General features: G+C 37.1%; 3 protein-coding genes across 4 annotated transcripts in view; 2 read left to right on the forward strand and 1 right to left on the reverse strand.

Annotated features, from left to right (window-relative positions):
• Positions 1-6,921, forward strand: part of LOC107678216 (girdin-like) — an 18,114-nt gene extending 11,193 nt beyond the window's left edge. Inside the window, exons 18-24 of one of the 2 annotated variants that reach the window (XM_016473420.1) lie at positions 368-554; positions 762-907; positions 1,998-2,090; positions 2,201-2,424; positions 3,775-3,957; positions 4,580-4,645; positions 5,646-6,921. In XM_016473420.1, coding sequence (XP_016328906.1) covers positions 368-554; positions 762-907; positions 1,998-2,090; positions 2,201-2,424; positions 3,775-3,957; positions 4,580-4,645; positions 5,646-6,319 — 1,573 coding nt within the window. In that variant the 3' untranslated portion in view covers positions 6,320-6,921. The remainder of the gene's footprint in view (positions 1-367; positions 555-761; positions 908-1,997; positions 2,091-2,200; positions 2,425-3,774; positions 3,958-4,579; positions 4,646-5,645) is intronic. The other variant, XM_016473421.1, reaches the window with a different exon arrangement.
• A 669-nt stretch (positions 6,922-7,590) lies between these two features.
• Positions 7,591-19,068, forward strand: mtif2 (mitochondrial translational initiation factor 2). Its single transcript, XM_016473435.1, has 14 exons — positions 7,591-7,764; positions 8,341-8,491; positions 8,595-8,727; positions 9,227-9,398; positions 9,476-9,636; positions 11,797-11,973; positions 13,131-13,270; positions 13,713-13,837; positions 13,939-14,143; positions 14,588-14,840; positions 15,107-15,247; positions 17,701-17,865; positions 18,267-18,407; positions 18,501-19,068. The coding sequence occupies exons 2-14, from the start codon at positions 8,351-8,353 to the stop codon at positions 18,671-18,673; spliced, it is 2,127 nt and encodes a 708-aa protein (XP_016328921.1). The 5' UTR covers positions 7,591-7,764; positions 8,341-8,350; the 3' UTR covers positions 18,674-19,068.
• Positions 19,069-19,707: 639 nt separating this feature from the next.
• rps27a (ribosomal protein S27a) overlaps positions 19,708-22,153 on the reverse strand; it is a 6,822-nt gene continuing 4,376 nt past the window's right edge. The window contains exons 4-6 of the mRNA XM_016473431.1: positions 20,309-20,394; positions 20,079-20,210; positions 19,708-19,956 (exon numbers count right to left, since the gene is read on the reverse strand). Of these exons, the coding sequence (XP_016328917.1) occupies positions 19,807-19,956; positions 20,079-20,210; positions 20,309-20,394 (368 nt within the window). The 3' untranslated portion in view covers positions 19,708-19,806. The remainder of the gene's footprint in view (positions 19,957-20,078; positions 20,211-20,308; positions 20,395-22,153) is intronic.

Consider the following 22,153-nt stretch of genomic DNA (forward strand, 5'->3'; position numbering starts at 1 on the left):
CTCGGCCAAATATTGTCCTATCATAACAAACCATACATCAATGGAAAGCTTATTTATTCAGCTTTGAGATGGTGTATAGATCTCAATTTCATAAAATTGACCCTTATGACTGGTTTTGTGGTCCAGGGTCACATATAGCATAATGAGAGATTCACAAGCAATTGTTAAAAGGGCAGTCATTTTTGAAAGGGAACACCAATGTACGTCGAGGATTTTCAATGTAAAAATCGCAAACATTCTATTTTAGAGCTAGTGTTAATCTACAGTAATATAATTACCTTAATATATAAATATTAGATTATATAATATATGAATAGAAAAAAGGGTTTCACATTTTTACAAACACTGTGCTTTATCCTCCTCCCAGGCTGAATCAAACCTACCAGAAGCTGTTGGCAGAGAATGAGGAACTTCAAGTTGAGCACAAGAGCATAAAGAGCCAGTTGAACTCCCGCAAACTGGAGCAGACACAGCTGGAGTCAGAGCTGTCCAAACTCAAGCAGCAGAACCAGCTGCTGGAAATCACCAGCATTAAACTGACCAACCAGTGTGAGGTGCGTAGCAGTCAATCAGAGCAGAATGTTCTTGGAAGATTTTACTTCCATCTTTTACACACCTGCAGATCATGTCATCATCCATGCTGGTTAATACTGGTAGAAACTGGACAAAGTCTTGCCATCTGAACTTTGCAGTTCAAACAAAACTACTGATTAAGTACTGTAAGTTCATGATGAATCACCTACTTTTGTGCTTTCGTTCAGTTGCTGACCCAGCTGAAGGCGAACTTGGAGGAAGAGAACCGACACTTGCTGGACCAGATCCAGAGCCTGATGCTGCAGAACCGAACCCTGCTAGATCAGACCATGGAGAGCAAGGACTTGTTCCATGTGGAGCAGAGACAATATATGTGAGAGACATTTGTTCTGTCTACGCAGCATAGAAATCAGTTAAAGACATCTTATTAATATTCTGAAAAATCTGCAAAGCAGTGGTTCTCACATTATGATTTATCACCAAAGTTATTTCTGCATAGTTAGGATAACACAACAAATAAATTATTAAAGGGAAGACAAAACAATTCCCATATCTTTAGTTGTTGACATCAATGTCTGTGCATCCAGACTATAGAAATTTAGCACAAATTTATCTGCTGCTTGGTTGAAGCCAATCAAATTACGTAGATGCCAACATGGGCAAGTTTCCTTGACATTCCCTTATCCTCGAAAACTATAAACAAACTATGCAAGGTCAAAAAACATAACCCAGACGACAATAAATATGGGCTGACTTGCAGATAAACATGGTGTGTGCTGACCACTATTTGTTTTTTGCAGTGAATTAACAAGAGCATGAACTTTTTTAGAGCATGACATTTTTGTATATTTTTCTATAATAAGTAACATAACTGAATGCAAAATCTGAGAAATTAAGAAAAAGCAGTGTAACTGGGGCTTCAAAATGACTTAAAATTAGATAAAACGAGCATTAAAATAAGCTAAAACAACTTCAAATCAAGAGAGTTCCCCTTCGACAACCTTTATTGTCTTTGAAGAATCAGTATAGTAAACTAAAACCATAAAAAAACCTTGTTACATTAAATAAAATAAACTTTAAATGAAATTAAATATTAAAAAAGTAAACTTATTTTCAGCTAGTTGCCAAACCAGAATAACTAAAATTAAAACTGAAATAAAAATGTAGAAAAACTATATAGATATACAAACTATATAGATAAAAATACAAAAAAATTAATTATAAAACAACCGACAACTTAAATTTAAATTAAAATGAACTAAAACTGAAAAAATAAAAAACGTAAAAAACAAAATATATATATAAAAAACAGCTTTACAATATTTTATTGGGTAGAAAATGCGAGAATTCATATTGTTGTGGACAATGGAGGTCATCAATGAAGGAATCAAAAAGATTGAAAACTTTTGATGGCACATTATGGCATGTATACGCTAGACTAACTGAAATGTTTTTTTTGACAGAGACAAACTGAATGAACTCAGAAGGCAGAAAGAAAAGCTGGAAGAGAAAATCATGGATCAGTACAAGTTCTATGACCCGTCACCACCACGCAGGTACCATCTCATGATGTGATGTTAACAGAAGCTTTTTGCATACAAAAAAAAAATCAAGATCAAATGTTCATTTATCACGATTTCTGTCTTCAAACACTTAATCAATGTAGACGGGGCAACTGGATAACGCTGAAGATGAGGAAGTTGATGAAGACGAGGACTCGAGATCAGGAGCATGTTCGTTCCTCAACTCCCCAGCTCCGCTCAGAGTCATGTGAGGGTCTGGATGACCTGCGCTGCAACGACAACGGCTCCTCTATGGGTTCCCAGGGCTCTGAGGAATCTGCTTCCAGCTCCCTTAATGGTGACAGCGTGTCCCCTAAGAGGAGCAGCAGTGAGTATAACCTCAGTTACATGAAACTGTCACAGTCCAGCCATTCCAGCCAGGAACATCCAGAAACAAGTCACTCAGTCAGCAGCAAACCCTTCATCCCGACATGCCAAGGTCAGGAGAAGCAGAACGGAACAATTTGTGGCAGACGACTGACATGGAGAAGCCAAGCAAAGGATAGATACCATAGTAAATCACCCCACAAATCACCTCTGCTGATTAGAAAACTCCTCAAATTCTGCCCTAAGCAAACCTGCCACAGAAAACTAAAAGAAGAGTTCAGTTCTTCAAAATAAACATTTATTTGATCTCTGTTTCCTGATTTATGTGAAGTCTGTGAGTCTGTTATCTTTTTTGGTCCTCCATTTTTTTCCACACAATATTTCGGTAACACTTTATTTTAAGGTGTCCTTGTTACACGTTACATGTACTTATTATTATAATTACATGCAAGTAACCCTAAGCCAAACCCTAGTCCTACATATTACTCAGTACTTAAATGTATAATTACACTCTAACGAGGACACCTTAAAAAGTATAACCAATATTTCTTATGTTTTTAAAGGGGTCATATCAGGAGGAATAAAGTGTTGCTTGAGATAAAAGAGCTTTATGAAAACATACTGTACTTTAATTTTCAGAACTCAGAAATTCAGTCAAACAATGCAAGTCAATGGGTTTTAAATAAAAAACAAAACAAAAACAAATCATATTTAATAATATATTCTTTTTTTAAATGAAATGGCCTCTTTAAAACAAGAAATACATGTCATAAAATCATAGAATTTAGCAAAATGTCTTAAAATTCCAAGTAGGTAGCAAAAAAGATGAGTGATGTATGTGTGTCGTTGTTTTGTGATTTTTCATGTTCTTTCCTTCAAAACAATTTCCTTCTTTCACTATGACAACGTTCACAAACGGTTTTATTGTCATGTTTTTCCTCCCTCGTTTCCTGTCTTCACATTTTCCATTGTGGTGATCAAGTCAGCACCCTGAAAATGTTTCATGTTAAGAGTAACAAACCAAAGGATAAAGACAAAGTCAAGTCTCTCTTCCGCCGATCTCTGTGTAAGACCTCACATCCTGCCTATCCTGTAACAGCTGTGCCTTCACTTTCAGTGCTTTTTATTTGAATACATGATAAGATTAATAATCATCAGCCATTAGAGCTTAAATATATAAAAACTGTTTTTATCATTTTAGAAGTAAATCAATGCCTTTTATTCTTCAGTGAAGAGAAAATGATAATGCAAGATAAATGCTTGAACTCCCTCAAGACAAATGCTGCCTCGCCTTTGAGCCCCATAAAACTCATCTCATGTCATCTTCATGTCTTGTCATGTTCCATCTCAGCCATGAATGACCTGCTGCAGTCAGAGGGATGTTTGGATGAGGACTCTGGGAAGCAGGAAGATCAGCCAGAAGAGCAAATAATGCAGCACGCCATTGCCATTTCAAAAAAACACTCCACATCATCATCATCATCATTTCATCACTACTCTTCCATAGACAATCATACAATAATCTGTAATCAAGGTACTAGGTCAAAATGCACATTATTCAGTTTATCTGTCCTATTTTTTGGATCCTACCATCCAAAGCACCATAGAAACATGCCAACAACCATTCTAAACACCTTAGCTTCAAAGAAACATTTTGACAACCCAGAAAACTATAGCAACTATAAAGCAATATACTGTAGGAGAAAAAACACTCAGAACACTGCATAGCAACACCTTGGCAATCCAGAACACAATAACAACAGGCTAAGAAACACTAAAGTTGTGTCCCAAATGACACACTATACCCTATGCACTTATATATTATGTACTTGCGCTCTCAACCTTGTAGGGCATAGAAGAGTGCACAATTATGCAAATTGAAATGCCCTGGCAACCACCAAAGTACCCTAGCAACATCCTAAAGCCACTCACCTTAACAACCGCACAGAAACATTCTGCCAACCAATAACTTTGTATTGCGGCCACAACTTTCGTATGGGCAAGCACCATTTCACCGCTTTGGTGCTTCGCTGCTTTGCAAAATAAGTGTCTTATTAGTAATTATCCACATTTTATACGTCTGTCTTAAAGAATAACTGGAATACAGTGTATATCTAGATTATCTAACTACCTGTTTACACATTTTTTCCTTTCAGGTAAAGATTTTCAAGGAGACACAATTCCACCAAGGCTTGCAAATGGCACTGAAGGCCAAGATAATGGTAAGAATTTGTTGGCAGACTACACTTTCAGAGTGATGCATGAACTTAAAGGAGGTTCACTTCCAGAATGAAAATTTCCTGATAATTTACTCATCCCCATGTCATCCAAGATGCTCTCTGATCCAAGTCTTTCTTTCTTCAGTCGCAAAGAAATTCGTTTTTTTTTTTTTTTAGGAAAACATTCCAGGAATTTTCTCCATATAGTGGACTTCAGTGGTGGCCAATGGGTTGAAGGTCTAAATTGCAGTTTCAATGCAGCTTTAAAGGGCTCTACGCGATCCCAGCCGAGGAATTAGGGTCTTATCTAGTGAAACGATTGGTCATTTTCTAAGAAAAATACAAATTTATATTATTTTTAACCACAAATGCTCATCTTGCACTAGCTCTGCGATGCACATGCGCATCTTCACGCATTGCGTAATCATGCTGGAAAGTTCATGCGTGGTTAGTTCTTCTTCTGTGTACTTTGGTTCAAAAAGGTAGGGTAGGGTGAAAAACTCCTCTCATTTTCTCCTCCAACTACAAAATTGTCCAGCATTGTCGTTTTACTTTTTTTTTGTAAAGGGCGTTTGACTTTCTTTGCACATTCCCTATGTAAACACTGGTCAGTACTTCTGCCTATACCTCACACGTGCATGATTACATAATGCATGAAGTCGAGCTAGTGCAAGACAAGCATTTGTGGTTAAAAAGTATATTTAGTAAGTATTTTTCTTAGAAAGTGACTGATCATTTCACTAGATAAGACCCTTATTCCTCGGCTGGGATTGTGTGGAGCCCTTTGAAGCTGTACTGAAACTGCAATTTGGACCTTCAACCCATTGGCCGCCATTGAAGTCCACTATATAGAGAAAAATGTTTTCCTCAAAAAAGTTTCTTTTCGACTGAAGAAAGAAAGACTTAGATCTTGGATGACATGGGGGTGAGTAAATTATCAGGAAACTGTCATTCTGGAAGTGAACTTCTCCTTTAAACTTCCTCTAATTGACATTTTCACCAGGCCTGAATGGCAAATCGAGTCGCGCCCCAAGCGCGAGCAGTGGCGAGTTCAGCATAAGCCTGGAGAACGAGGCCTGGTCCAGTGATAGCAGCCCCCTTCCGGATCCACTCTCGTCCAGCCGGCAACGATTCAGTGACTCCCCTTCCCCAGCCAGACCCAACCATGAGGATCTCAGGCAGGGCTACAGCTCCTCAGGGAGTGGTGTACGCAGAACCAGCAGTGGAAAATCCGCTGGAGAACGTTCAGTCCAAAAGCTGGACAAAGCAAGCATTGGATTGTATAAAACTCAGAGTGTGCAAAGTACAGAGTCTGAGTCTAAACCTGCTCTTGAGACTCAGGGGAAGTCCTCCTCCGTATCGGGGTGTTTGAACTGCTTTGCCACGCCAATGCGAAGCCCTAAAACAGGCCAGGCTCTGTCCACTCTGCCCCGCGCCAGCTGTGTCATCTCAACGTCAGAGGGCAACAGTCGACGTGCCAGTGTCCATAGCACTATGTCAGTGAAGTCAGCGGGAGCGGTGTCGAGTAAGAATGGTGCTGAACCTCAGCCTGATCCCAGTGATGAGGTATTAAAAGAAAGCCCTGACTTGGAAGAGGAAGACCACAAACCAGAACAGCTTTTTGATTCACCATTCACCATTGATTCGGTCTTCACAAACACAATTTTCAGTGAGTGAAGTTGAAATGATACCAGTTAGAAAAGGTTCCACGTAAACCCCTTTACTGAAATCATACCAGAATCATATAAATACGAACATCTTATTCTGACCATGTGAAAGGCAACTATGCACTATGATTATGCCATCTCTGAGGTGAATTCAGGCATAATCAGTCAGGAAGCCAAACAATCCTCGTCCTTGAACAATCCTCAACTACGGTCCTTAAGTTTTCTTGGTTGACACATGTATATTTTTTCCCCTATCACTCCATATTTTGTCTCCTAATCTTTATTGTTTGCATTTAAACTATTTGGTAACTGATCCCAAGTTTTGTTTTTTTTGTTTTTTTTCAAATTCCATGCATGAAGGTTAAAGGTAAAAAATGAAAATTAAATACAAGTGTCCCTTTGAGCATGTAGCATCAAAACTGCTGTGGTTCATTTGTTCTGACTACTGTATATTAAAGTCTTTTTCCTTTTTTTGCAGTATAGAAGAGCAGTATTTTTTAGCTAAAATGCACCTTGTGTTTGTTAAAAACCAGTTAATATCTCAGAGTACCTGTGTATCTTGCTTAAGTTTCATCATGTTTTCCTTCTAACGTAATAAAACCTGTTTGTTTGTTGTGCTGGTTGTGCTCATGTTTCCTATTTGTAAGCAGGTTTGAAATATAAATAAAAAGACTACGATTAATAAAGATAAAATAATATAGACAATGTGGTTTTTGATGACTTTGGTGGCTCAGTAAGTTGACATTTTCATTCATTGAAATGTCAGGACGTTTTCTGACATATAGGAGACATTTGAACACTAAAAGGTAATCGTTTAAAGGTATTAATTTAAAATATTAATTGTATCTTAAGTACAAACAGAAATCCACCCCAGCAATCAACAATGTTTTTCTCCACTAAGCGCAAACAACTGTGATTGGTTCATCCTGACAAGGGCTGAGAAAAGTAACGGGTACCACGCGCTTTGGTATTAGTAGCCTTCATATTTAGACATTTTCCAACAATTTGAAAAATGTTTCATACAATAACAAAAATACGCAAAAAGTACACAATAAAGTATGCTTGCACAAACAATTCTTTGTCTTTGTGAAGCTTCCAGTACACATGTACATATGCATGTACATATGGTTAGTTAAAAATACAAGTATAAATAGTGTATTGGGCATTTTACCCAGATATGTCTGAGCGTGTTAATTTTACTTGTTCAATTTCTATATCACAATAGAGCTCCATGGACTTTGTGATTATGTCGCCACCGCGTGTTTGTGTTTTGAACTGCATTCTGCGCAATACATTGTGGGATACACTGTCATGGCGGCGCCCTTACAACAGAAATGACATCTGACTTGAGATATTATTTGCCTAAGTTGATTTTTTCTTCACACCTCTGCTTTCAAAGTCTGTATACTGAATGAATTCAGCGGTGGCTGTGTTGAGTGCACGTCCTCTTATTTAGTAAGTAGAAAACGTCACATGAAGGGAAATAATCATGCTGTTAATCTGCCTTGAGCTGCTGTAATGTAATATAACGTAATGTCAGCTTTATAGATGTATGTAAAGATACAAAAAGTGCCTTGGTATTAGCGTGTGTTTTATGATTATTTATGACATTTATCATTGTAATGCCATTTTATATGAACATATACTGTGGTAATACAAAGTCTTTTGGCATGTACCATGGTAATACCATGGTGTTCTTCGAATTGGCTGGAGTACCATGAAAATACAATGACACATACAGTAATCATTCAGTGCCATTGCATTTATTAAATTATCATGGTATTACCATTTGATACCATCACTGGTATGACAGTACATAGGGACCAAATATCTTTAGTAATAGGTTAAAAAGTATAGCATAAACAAGTTATTTAAATATTGATATTCATGATACCTCTCAACTGTCATTTTAAAGTCATTTGTCTTCTAAGTTGTGCTGTATGTGTATTGTTTGTCCTGGATTAACGCAGTATTTGCACATTATCTGTATATAAACTGTAGCTTAATTTATTATTATTTTTTTTTAATTAGAAAATCTGCAATGAAGCGGATAGCAGCCTTGATTGGCAGGACTGCAGTGGCCTGTTGGCATCATGGGAGCCCACATTTTCCCCCTCTACCTGCCTGGGCCCCTGGACCTGCTTACAGATGTCCGCAAATCCGACACCTGGCTGCAAAACAGGCCAGTCTCAAAATGTCAAACCCTTCGCTAATGCTTATCAGAATAGTTTGAATGCCTTGTGTGCGTGTGCTGAGCTGAATGTGCTTTGTTTGTCCTGCTGTAGAATAAGGGCCAATTCAAAGGTCAGAAGATCAACTCCAAACCAGTGAAACTAGAGAAACAACAGAAGCAGGAGGTGGAGATCAAACAGAGGATGACTGTGTCAGAACTCGCCAAGGCCATGAATAAAGACATTGGTGAGTGTTATGGCCAAATGCTCACCAAGGCTGCATTTATTTCAATAAAATAGGATTAAAAACAGTAATATTGTGAAATGTTATTACAATTCAAAATAGCTGTTTTCAATTTGAATATATTTTAAAATGTAATTTATTTCTGTGATCAAAGCTGAATTTTCAGCATCATTACCCAATGTTTTCAGAGTCACACGAAATCATTCTAATTTGCTGCTCAAGAAAAATTTCTCATTATTATCAATGTTGAAAACAGTTGTGCTGCTTCATATTTTTGTGGAAACTGCAATGCTTTTTTCAGGATTTTTTGATGAATATAAAGTTTAAAATAACAGGATTTATTGAAACTAGCCATCTTTTGTAGCGCTGTTATTTTTTTACTGTCACTTTTAATCACTTTCATCCACCCATGCTGAATAAAATTAATTTCTGTAGAATAAAATATCTTACAGGCCCCAAATGGTAATAACAGTAGTGTATGTCTGTGTTATTCCATCCTTAGATCATGTCTATGAGGCCCTGCTCAACACAGATGTCGATCTGGAAGAGTTGGAGCCCGACACAGTGCTGGAGGAGAAATGGATAAAAGAAGCAGTAAAGAGATCGGGAATGAAACACAAATGGGCCAAACTCGTAGAAACCAAAGTCAGAGAAAACAAAGATATCCAGAGACAGTGAGAACAATTTTAATAGTGAGTTTATATATGTATCATTTGTCCCTTTCTGTAATTTCTGTTTGAATTGTTGTCAGACCTCCCCCAGATCCCGCTCAGTTAGTTCCTCGAGCTCCAGTGGTGACCATCATGGGTCATGTAGATCATGGGAAGACCACCCTGCTGGACAGTCTGAGAAAGAGTCAGATCGCTGCGCAGGAGGCGGGGGGAATCACGCAACACATCGGAGCGTTTCGAGGTACTGAACAGCCATTTACAGTTTTTTGTTTATCCTCAGAGACCCGGTGTAGCAGAATTGTAGAATATAATTTGTATGAAGCAATCAAATAATACTTAATTTTCACTAAATATTAGTAAAAAACTCACATAACAGTAGCTGACACTCAATTTTTATCAAGTTTTGGTTTGCTTGTTGAAGTGACACAAAATGTTGATAGCACATGGCACGGACCCAATTCTCAACGCTTTTGGAACAAAATGATCTATTTATAAAGTACGCACAAGTGTAGCAAAAATGCAACGCTGGAGATCAGTACTCAAATCTGTTGCTGCTGTCACACAATGGAGCCTATTCAATTAATGATACAATTTGTTTCGTCATTGGCCCTGTCCCAAATGGAACACTTCATGTGCACTTGCGGTCTTACGGACTTAAGGCCCGTTCACACCAAGCACGATAACTATAAAGATAACGATAAAGATATAGGCTGTTTCTCAATTCCAAGAATGCAAAGAACGGACTTGCGTTCTTGTGGAGACCGGTCTTGCCAAGCTTCCTGGCAAGAAGCGAGGACACAGAACGCACCCTTAAGAGAATTGAGATGTGCTGCATTCTTGCTTAACTGACCGCATAGTCACAGCATAAGCAGCGGCCAAAGAACCATAAATATAACATAACATTACAAACAAATGTCATAACTTATTAAAACATTTCATACTATTATAGATATTATTTACATATAATTGTATATCGTTTTATTTTACAGCGTTATATTTTTAACTATGACTATGTTAAGATTAATTTTAATATGCCAATAAAAATACTGCAGACTTTCTCCGGGTCTTATAACTTTATTAAAATTAAGCAAAACAAAACGATAAATGTTTCTTTTCTAGAGCCGTCAAGTATTTGCGAGAGTGAGTTTAAAGTCGGCATGAAACGGTAGTTGCGATTGTCTTTTCTTCTCTGCTGTGATGTATATCCGAGTGAAACGGCATCTGAAATGAGGCACGCGCGAGAAAGAGAGAGAGAGAGAGAGACTGCCTGAATGACTGAGCGCGTCCTCCATCAGGTTAAGTCATATTCATGAAAAAAAATTAGTTTGCCATGTCCTAAGAGTAATATTGTCATAATATCCTAATATCTTTTCAATGTTTAAGGGTAACGTACTCCCTCATGTCTGGTGTCGGTGCTATAAAGTGAAGCATCAGCTTCAGCTTTTTCCCCCAAACCAAACGTCACTGATGTCACTGCAGCTGTTGGCAGTTCCAGATAGCTCCGCCCTTGCGCCATACCTCGTGACCGGAAGAGTAGAGGAGTCGTTTTGAGGGGGAGGGGAGGTTAACGTTTTTGATTAAAGATTATGAGGGCACATGAATTTTTAAAAAATAATGATGAAGAGCACGGATAAATTATTTACAATAAACACTACAGGCTGGTGTGGACGCTAATATCGTTATCTTTATAGTTATCGTTCTTAATGTGAACGGGGCTTTACAATGGCCGCCGTGTGCACGTGTCCGTTAAGTCCACGAGACCGTAGGGTGTCCCATTTGTCATTTTAGCGTTCAGAAGGGTGCTCGCGAGTGCCCCCTTTGCGCCCTCAATCCGCACTTCTGCTGAGCCAGCACTGGGGCGAGCTCCAGCAGACTTCTACCCAACAGTCAAAGCGGCATTACGTCACGAAAGTGCGGACTCAGAGGAAGACCGCGAGGGTTTAGGGTGCCATTTGGGACAGGGCCATTATTGTCTCATTAATATATATTTTTTAATTAAGTGGTATTCAAATTACTATTTTGTTATATGCTTTGATATGAATATTTATTAAAGTATTTAAATGGTCATAAAATGTAACGACTGTATCCTTATAGGCTGAAATGTATTATTTTTCAAATTGTGTTGTGAGTTCAAAATATTCAGTTTTTCCAAATTATACCCCAATGCAAATTTCGATTTTTATAACCCATGACTTCTTAAAAAATATGTTGAAGAGTGAAAAGAAAAAGAGTACATAATGAATATCAAAGCTTTGCTTTCTGAGGGTTCAACTTAAGACAAATAGTAGGTTTCTTGAAAACAATAAATAATTTATTTCCCAGTAATATGTGCTGTTCTTTTTGGCATCCTCTGTGCCAAGTAAGCAAATTTTGTGATCAAACGAGCCTGTTTCCTGTTCAGTTCAGCTGCCCTCAGGTGAGAAGATCACTTTTCTGGACACACCTGGCCATGCAGCGTTTTCTGCCATGCGTGCGCGTGGAGCCATGGTCACTGATATAGTCATCCTGGTGGTTGCAGCTGATGACGGTGTGATGAATCAGACTATTGAGTCCATACAGCATGCCAAAAAAGCCAAAGGTAATATGCAGTTTATAAATTATGATTGAAATTACAATTATAATAAATGCAATCCTATTTAATATAAATGTTTTTTATATTTATTTTATTGTTTTTACATACACTACCGGTCAAAAGTTTGGGATCAGAACAATTTTTAATGTTTTTTTAAAGAAGTCTCCCATGCTCATCAAGGCTGCATTTATTTGATCAAAAATACAGGAAAAAATTTAATATTGTGAAATATTATTATGATGTAAAATAATGTTTTTCTATTTTAATATACATTAAAATCTCATTCATTCCTGTGATCCAAAGCTGAATTTTCAGCATCATTATTCCAGTCTTCAGTGTCTCATGATCCTTCTGAAATCATTCTAAAATGATGATTTATTATCAGTGCTGGAAACTGATGTGCTGCTTAATATATTTTTGGAACCTGTGATACTTTTTTTCAGGATTCTTTGATGAATAAAAAGTGAAAAAGAAGAGCATTTATTTAAAATAGAAATATTTTCTGACAATATACACTACAGTTCAAAAGTTTGGGGTCAGTAAATTTCTGTTCTTTCTTTTTTTGAAAGAAATTCAAACTTTTATTCAGCAAGGATGTGTTAAATTGTTAAGAAGTGATAGCAAAGATTTATATTGTTAGAAAAGATTTATATTTTGAATAAATGCTGTTCTTTTAAACTTTTTATTCATCAAAGAATCCTGAAAAAGTATCGCAGTTTCCAAAAAAATATTTGGCAGCACAACTGTTACACAACATTGATAACTCTATCAATAAATCAGCATATTAGAATGATTTCTTAAGGATCATGTGACACTTTATACTGGAGTAATGACTGATGGAAATTCAGCTTTGCATCACAGAAATAAATTATATTTTAAAGGATATTCAAATAGAAACCGTTATTTTATATTGTAATAACATTTTGCAAGATTACTGTTTTTTTTCTGTATTTTTGATCAAATAAATGTAGACTTGATGAGCATAAGAGGCTTCTTTAAAAAACATTACAAGTCTTACTGATCCCAAACTTTTGACCAGTAGTGTACATACATACATACATACATATATATATATATATATATATATGACGTGACAAATTGTTATCATTACATTATTGTATCAATTTTGTGTATTTATCATAATTCTGTGTTTTGATCTACAGTGCCGATTATCGTTGCTGTGAATAAATGTGATAAACCTCAAGCCGACCCCCAACGCGTGAAAGAGGAGCTTGTAGGCCATGATGTCGTCTGTGAGGAGTTTGGTGGGGAAATACAGGCCAATCACGTGTCTGCATTAAAGGTACCATGGTCCCGCGTAATATTTAAACTCTTATGCCACCCTTAAAAAATGTTATGTTATTGGATAACATCAATAATCACATAATAGCAAAAAAAGAACCAAGTGATTTCTGGATATATGAAGTTAGTTCTAGGAGACTAACCAGAGACAGTAATAATATTAATAATACTTTGCTTTCGAAAAAATTTCAATTGAAGCATGAAAAATGTGCTTTATTTCTTTAAAATAATTGCCATTTTTGATATATTTTAGCATCTAATACAATACTTTTTTTGGCATGGTGTTAGATGTCCGAATATTTTTGTAGTGTCTTCTTGTTTACAGAGTGACGGGTTTGTCAGTGTTAATATTTGTTCACTCTTTTGTGACTGGTACCGCACCACATGACATTGGAATTATTATATGTGAATATGGCAGCTATTAGCGTGTCATTTCTCTGCAGGGGGACAATTTATTAGAGCTGGCTGAAGCCACGGTGACGCTGGCAGAGGTCCTGGAGCTGAAGGGCGACCCCACAGGCCTGGTGGAGGGGACGGTCATCGAGAGCCGCTCAGACAAAGGCAAAGGGTTAGTGTAAACGAGACATCCCTACAGTGTCAGAGATTCATAAGAACTGCACGTTATATTATATCAGAAGAGTTTTCCCATCAGCTGTGGTGTTTCCACAGGCCGGTTACCACAGCCATCATCCAGCGCGGCACTCTGAGGAAGGGCTGTACGCTGGTGGCAGGAAAGTGCTGGGCTAAAGTGCGCTTCATGTTTGATGAGTATAATCAGGCCGTGAGTGAGGCCGGACCCAGCATCCCTGTGGAGATCGTGGGTTGGAAAGATCTTCCCTCTGCTGGTGAGGAGATCCTGGAGGTGGAATCAGAGGTATCATAAACTTTTTAGAGAGCCATATTCTACATTTTGTATCATTTTGTGTGATATATGTTACACACTACTGGTCAAAAGTTTGAAATCAGTACGATTTTTAAATGTTTTTAGAAAATTCTCTTATGCTCACGACCAAGGCTGCATTCATTTGATCAAAAAATACAGTAATATTGTGAAATATTATTACTATTTAAAACAACTGTTATTCTAAAATATTTTAAATGTAATTTATTCCTGATGCAAAGCTGAATTTTCAGCATCATTACTCCAGTCTGAATAATATTTCACAATATTACTGTTTTTATTGTATTTTTTATTTTTTTTTGTGAGCATATGAGACTACTTGATTCTAAATTTTGGACCAGTAGTGTGATATGTTATGACTGGCTAACCTCCATGCTGGCATAGTTCACATAGATTTTTATTAATTTTTTCTCTCAGCAAAGGGCCCGTGAGGTGGTGGAGTGGCGCAGCTACATGGAAGAGCAGGACAAGATAAAAGAAGACCAGCAGGCCATCGAAGCCAAGCAGAAGCAGCATCAGGAGAGCTATAATAAGGACAGGGAGAGCATGGCCCATCTCTCCTGGAGACAGAGGAGGGCGGCCCTGTACCGGGCCAACAAACACAAACTCTCCCACAGGCTCAGTGAGAAAACAGAGATAGAGGAACTCACACTGCCCATCATCGTCAAAGGTGAGATGATAGATCCTCTGCTTTAAGAAGAGTTTGATCATTTGAGCAAAACATTCAAGCCAAAATGAAATGCATGATGAATTGTTTACAATAATATCAATAACATGCATTAAATATATAGATAAGGATGATTTCCATTTCACGGTTGACCAATAATATTTCATGATGGGCAAAATTAAGCTCCACACTATATTATTTTAATCAGAATGTGGTATTAGAATGCAGAGTGCTAAGTACGTATTGTGTGACTGGCTGCACTTTTTTAGGTGATGTTGACGGCTCAGTAGAGGCTATTTTGAACGTACTGGAAAGTTACGATGCTGATGACCAGTGCGAGTTGGATGTGGTACATTTTGGTGTGGGCGACATCTCAGAAAGAGACATTAACTTGGCAGAGACGTTCTCAGGTAGGAATCCACAAAAGCCAATGGAAAATAAATCACTGCTTTCATTCATTCAGATCAGTGCTTCTCAACCAGAGACCCCCTGGGGGACTTCTACACACTTTTCTAAGTGCCATAAAAACAAATCAAATTAAAATAATTTGAAATGAGCTATAACAGCTAAAAAATAAGATAAAAGCTTCATCATATTTATTATTTAATTCAACAACTGTATTTTTATTTAGGAACCAGGTTTCAAACTTGGGAAAGCCTGGATATATGATGAAATTTTAATGTGTTATTTCTGGAATATTAATAAGTCATGGAAATTTGCATAATGAATATAAATTGTTCTAGTTGCAAGCTCCTTGCAAAAAAAAAAACTATCACAAATTACTAGAAAAGTTATAAATCAGACTTTTATAGTTATAGAAATGTGAAAATATATTAGTAATAAACAGTGTTGGGGTAACGCATTACAAGTAACGCGAGTTACATAATCAGATTACTTTTTTTAAGTAACTAGTAAAGTAACGCATTACTTTTGAAATTAGAAGGAAATATCGAGTTACTTTTTCACATAAGTAATGCCTGTTACTTTGTTTCTCATGTATTGACTGACGGCTCTCCTTTCCTCATGTTGAGAGAAATGGGGAGTAAGTGCAGAGAACATCAGTGAACATGATGTTACTGTAGTTCTAGACTAAATATGAACATGTATTTACTCATCTCACCTGCACAAAAACAGATTCAGTGTTCCTCAAAATGAATAAAAACAGTCAAATGCAAACTCAGAATATTATACAAACACGCAATAATTAAATATGTTAAATAAGACAAACATCATTTATGTATTTAATCCCATTTTATTAACCAAAGTCTTTGCTAATGACCTTCGATGATCCAATTCAACCATACTAAGCAAAAATGACACATTTGTGTTTCATTTTTGTTATTGCTGAATAGTGTTGAACTTTCTTCTCCTGCGTCATATTCTTAAAGCCGGCATGAAATCAAAATGGACAATTCTTATTTTTTTTGATGGAATACTGTAGTGTTTATTATAAATAATTTATCCATGGACTTCATAATTTTTTTTTTATTAATTTGCCCTCATAATCTTTAATCAAAAACGTTAACCTCCCCTCCCCCTCAAAACGACTCCTCTACTCTTCCGGTCACGAGGGATGGCGCAAGGGCGGAGCTATCTGGAACTGCCAACAGCTGCAGTGACATCAGTGACTTTTGGTTTGGGGGAAAAAGCTGAAGCTGATGCTTCACTTTATAGCACCGACACCAGACATGAGGACATGTTACCCTTAAACATTGAAAAGATATTAGGATATTATGACAATTTTTTTCATGAATATGACTTAACCTGATGGAGGATGCGCTCAGTCATTCAGGCAGTCTCTCTCCCTCGCGCGCGTGCTGTTTAGGCATGTTTTATGCCATTGATCGTCGTCGTCATCCTCAATAAAAAAAAACATTTATTCACACTAGGGTGTCGCCGGTGAATCCAGTGCAGAGAAATCCCCCACCACTAACTGCAAACTGGCATTCAGATCTGCCTCCATTTTGTTAGCAACGCCCCAGCTTCCAACAATCCAATCAATTCCCGAAGGATGAAATCAAGTGATGCCGTTTCACTCAGATATACGTCACAGCAGAGAAGAAAAGGCAATCGCAACTTCCGTTTCATGCCGACTTTAATGCAATTTGTTTGAGCGGCACCCTCTACTGTACAGTCGTGAATTTACATTTCACTTCTGTTGTGAAAGGGCTTTTACATTTGTAAAATAACTTTTTTATATTAAAAACAAACAAGCCCTGCCCAGATTTAAAAAGAAACTCAAAAGTCACGCAACACATTACTTTCCCTGAATGGTTTGCAACTTCCGTTTCATGCCGACTTTAATGCAATTTGTTTGAGCGGCGCCCTCTACTGTACAGTTGTGAATTTACATTTCACTTCTGTTGTGAAAGGGCTTTTACATTTGTAAAATAACTTTTTTATATTAAAAACAAACAAGCAAGCCCTGCCCAGATTTAAAAAGTAACTTAAAAGTAACGTAACGCATTACTTTGCATAAAAAATAACTAACGTAATTAGTTACTTTTTTAGGGAGTAACGCAATGTTGTAATGGATTACTTTTAAAAGTACAGTAACTTTCCCCAACACTGGTAATAAAAAGCATAAAACAAGAACATTCAGTTTCTTCTAGAGTTATGGAATTTAATTATTTGATTTTTTTTTATATGCTGCCATTCATAGTTTCTGTAAGTATGAAAGTTTGAAAATGAGCAGCTTTGTAATTACAGCAAAATTTCCAGAAATATCTTGAAGACTTTCAAATATCATCCTTGATTTAGAGCCCTTAAATTAACTATAGTTTTAATTTTTGGTTTGCCTTGTCAAAGTGTCAAACTTTCTGCCATTTTCTTGAATTCTCTCTTTATCCCCCTCATTGTTCAGGAACCATATATGGGTTCAATGTCGCTGCAAATAAATCGGTTCAGCAGATGGCTGCTAAGAAGGGCATTCCCTTAAGATTACACAGAGTCATCTACAAACTCATAGACGAACTCAAAGACGACCTGAGCAGCAAACTGCCTTCAACCACAGAGGAAAATATAATTGGTGAGTTTAACTTTAATATCACATATTGTTGATTTTAAACTCTATTTATTCTATTAAAAGTTGATTCTTTAGCTTCACCAGTCATGCTTCCCTTACATCTAGGCCTAGATATAATATATACAGACTTTCCTGCACTGATTTTGATCTGCAGATTGAAACATAAACATAGTAAAATGTGTTAAGTTGAGCTGAGAGTGCTACAATCAACATTGGTAAGAAAGCATGACCAATTAGTCAAAATGCTTCTGTGAAATGAACATCCCAGTTCTGCAGGTGGAGATTCCATGTGGGCCTGCTGACGATTCACTGACTTCAACTTAAACTAGTGCTGTGTAAATGAAAGAATGAGGTTGGCTGTCTTTCTTGCCCTTGAACGTTGTGTTTTCTCCCTCGCACTTCAGGTGAGGCCTCGGTTCTGGCCACATTTGATGTGACGGTTGGGAAAAAGAAGATCCCAGTGGCTGGCTGTAGAGTTCAGAAGGGCCAACTGGACAAAAAGATGAAATTCAGACTTGTTCGAGGGAGAAACATTCTCTGGGAAGGTAAACCTATGCCAGTTAGCCGTGTTAAATACATGCTAATATAATGTTTGAATGTTTTTTTTTTTCTCTCCATGCATTTGTTTCCTCCTTCAGGATCCGTGACAACACTGAAACATCTGAAGGATGAAGTTCTGACAGTAAAGACAGGCATGGAATGTGGCCTTTCTCTAGATAATGAAGAACTTGAATACAAACCTGGGGATGAAATTATTTGTTACAGTCAATCTGAGATCAAACAGAAAATTTCTTGGGATCCAGGATTTTAAGGGACTGCATTTGGCTCACTCATCAGTATACTATGCTGTGTAGTTTACATGCACATGCAGTAGCTATAACGACTAGCTGTAGCAAACCTACACAGTCACCAACAGGTAATTAAAAAAAAAAAATAAAAAAAAAACTGTAAAATTTGATTTGTCTTCATTTTGACTCTAGATATCAGGACTGAAATAAGCGTTTATAATGTATCTTGTAATGTAAATAAAAATGAGGAAGAGTCACATTTTCAAAAATCGTTCTTTTGAAAAGTAATATGATTTTCATCCTACTTCATACATTTCATATATTTAAACTTATCGCACAATATAGCTTTTGTAATACATTGAAGAATACATGAAATATATTTTTAGTCTGGATGGAAATTAAATTCCTGGGATATGGGGCAAAAACACCACACACATCATATTTAAGGAAGGTAAATAATTTAAAATAGCTAATATAAGCTAACATTAGATCTTATTTTAGTTTGTTCCCTCAACATGTCATTTTTAAGAACCAGGGTTCCCAAACTTGGATATATGAACATTTTAAGTGTAATTTCGTGAACTGAAAACAAATGAACAAGTTAAAAAAAAAAATGTATAGAATCTTGTCATGTGCATTTTATAATAAATATAATTTCTTTTTCTAGTTATGTCAAGCTCTAAAATATTTTATTGGGTAGAAATGGCTACTCTTCTGAGGGGAAAAATAAGTGACAGATGACAGAAAAGTCTACATTCATTGGTAATTAAAGGTGTACACCTTGAAAAACAAACACTTCAGCTTTAAAAATAGGAATATTTTTCAAAAATAAAAATGCATGTTATATTTAAGGTAAGAAAATAATATTCCAGTGCAAAATGAAAGATAACCCATCTAAAATACTTAGTATTCTGCATGTCCTGTTACCAAGAATCAGGTTTTTTTTTAACATGATCATTTACCATCAGTTTTATCCAACTTCTCACTTTAGCATATTAGTGTGAATGCCTAATAAAGTTAAAACCCCAAAAAGTGATATTAATCAAGACTCAAGAGATTCATTTTTGAATGTGGCAGGCCAATTTTATTTACAAAGTACAAATTCCAGAACAGACAATCTCCTGTATTACACAGAGCATGTTGTCAGGACTGTACTTCACTTGTCCTCCGGTTTGTTGAAGCAGTAAGTCAGGCAGCACTTCCCGCAGTAATGACGGTCAAAGTGGCTGGCCATGAACACCCCGGCTCCACACTCATCTGCTGGACACTCGCGGCGCAGCCGGTGGATCTTGCCGTTCTCATCAACCTGAGGATCAAGACAGACAGCATGAAATCATACTAGCAACTCCCAAAGCTGAATACAGAACACACGCAGCTGGCAAAAAAGACTGAGTTTAGGAGATGTTGAATCTCACTGTTGAAACTGACCTTGTAATATTTCAGCACAGCGAGCTTGACCTTCTTTCTCTTGTGCTTGTTCTTCTTGGGGGTGGTGTAGGACTTCTTCTTCCTCTTCTTGGCACCACCACGCAGTCTCAGCACAAGATGCAGTGTGGACTCCTGAATGCATGACCACAATGAAGTTAGTTGAAGTGTATTACATGACAGGAAAAGCAATTAACCTAACATTATATATGACTGCACCATTATTCACTAACCTTCTGAATGTTGTAGTCAGACAGGGTGCGTCCATCCTCCAGCTGTTTGCCAGCAAAGATCAACCTCTGCTGATCAGGAGGGATTCCTGCATTCAATACATATAGCAGTCAGCCTTTTGTAATAACATGTGCAATGCTGTTAAGTGTGTATATATATGTGCATGCACTAGTCAACATTTGAAGTGGATCAAAACCTTTGTCTTAGGACAACTTTGATTAACTTTTATAAATAAATTTATACACACATATATCTATATCTATATATATCTATCTATATATATATATATATATATAGATGGATAGATATATATATATAGATGGATATATATAGATAGATATATAGATAGATATAGATAGATAGATAGATAGATATAGATAGATAGATAAAGTGAAAAAAGTGAGTGAAGTGACATGTGGCCAAGTATGGTGACCCATACTAGGAATTAGTGCTCTGCATTTATCCCATCCAAAGTGCACACACACACACACACACACACACACACACCGTGAACACACACCCGGAGCAGTGGGCAGCCATTTATGCTGCGGCGATTGGGGAGCAGTTGGGGGTTCGGTGCCTTGCTCAAGGGCACCTCAGTCGTGGTATTGAAGGTGGAGAGAGTGTAGCCACCCTAACCGACAACCTTAGGAGTTCAGGGCCAGAGGCTTAGCAGAGTGCGCCACTCAGTTTAGAGTTTAGATACAGGCTGCAGAAAAAGGGTTAAGGTGGGAGAATAATCTCACAAAATCGTGATTTAGCATTTTACACAAAAGCACAATTGAGATCCTCAGATTCGGCATGACCCAAAGAATCCATAGACACCATGATCATGATTTTCTGACTAACTGTTCAAAAGTCATAAGCCAAAAGGTGCATTTTTAGTATCTCATGACCCGTAGGTGGCGCTGTTCCCAAATTTGGCATGGACCCTCAGATCTTGTTGTTGATGAAGCATACCAAGTTTGGTTTCGATTGATCAAAGTTTGGCCGAGATACAGCCTCTGAACCAATTTGGGTCGACCTTGTTAACTTCACAACATCATAACTTTTTTTTCACTAGTAGATAAAAAATTCTGTTCAGTCATTTCTGTGCAGCTCAGTCCAAAGATCATATGAGCAAATTTTGGGAAGAATTGAACTAAATCTGTGAGAAGAGTAGAAAAAAAACTTTTTCATTTACTTCAATATGGCTGACAGACACCCTGTTGGAAAATGACAAATGAGACATCGTCAGATTGAGCATAACCAAGTGAAAAAAATGACATAAAAATAAGAAAATTTGGACAACATTTAGCAAGAATCGTTATATCTCTGGAACAATAGGTGGCGCTGTCTTCAAACTTCCGGGATACCTCCGGGACATGGTGTTAATGATCCCTACCGATTTATTTGCAGATATGTTCAATGGTTCAAAAGATATAGTAATTTACGACAAATTTAAAATGGCGGACACATGGTTCAACCAATCCTGGCAAAATTAACATGGACAGATTCGGCATGACCCAAGGAATCCAAAGACACCAATATCATAATTCTCTGAATAACTGTCCAAAAGTTATAAGTACAAATGTGCAGTTTTGGTGTCTCAACACCCATAGGTGGCGCTGTTCCCAACTTTGGCGTGGGCCCTCAGATCATGGTGTTGATGAAGCGTACCAAGATTGGTTTTGATTGATCAAAGTTTGGCCAAGATACAGCCTCTGAACCAATCACAGGTGAACCTTGTTAAGTTCACAACATCATAACTTTTGAACAAAGATGAATAAAAAAAATTGGTTCAGTCATGTCTGTGCAGCTCAGTCCAAAGATCATATGAGCAAATTTTGGGAAGAATTGAACTAAAT

Source organism: Sinocyclocheilus anshuiensis, unplaced genomic scaffold (genome assembly GCF_001515605.1).
Source record: "Sinocyclocheilus anshuiensis isolate Anshui unplaced genomic scaffold, SAMN03320099.WGS_v1.1 scaffold648, whole genome shotgun sequence".
Classification (NCBI taxonomy): domain Eukaryota; kingdom Metazoa; phylum Chordata; class Actinopteri; order Cypriniformes; family Cyprinidae; genus Sinocyclocheilus; species Sinocyclocheilus anshuiensis.

Coding starts and splice junctions, on each gene's coding strand:
- mtif2 (XM_016473435.1), top strand. CDS start 8,351: ATGAAGCGGATAGCAGCCTTGATTGGCAGGACTGCAGTGGCCTGTTGG. Junction 9,637..11,796: donor ACACATCGGAGCGTTTCGAG/GTACTGAACAGC, acceptor TTTCCTGTTCAG/TTCAGCTGCCCTCAGGTGAG. Junction 11,974..13,130: donor GCATGCCAAAAAAGCCAAAG/GTAATATGCAGT, acceptor TTTGATCTACAG/TGCCGATTATCGTTGCTGTG.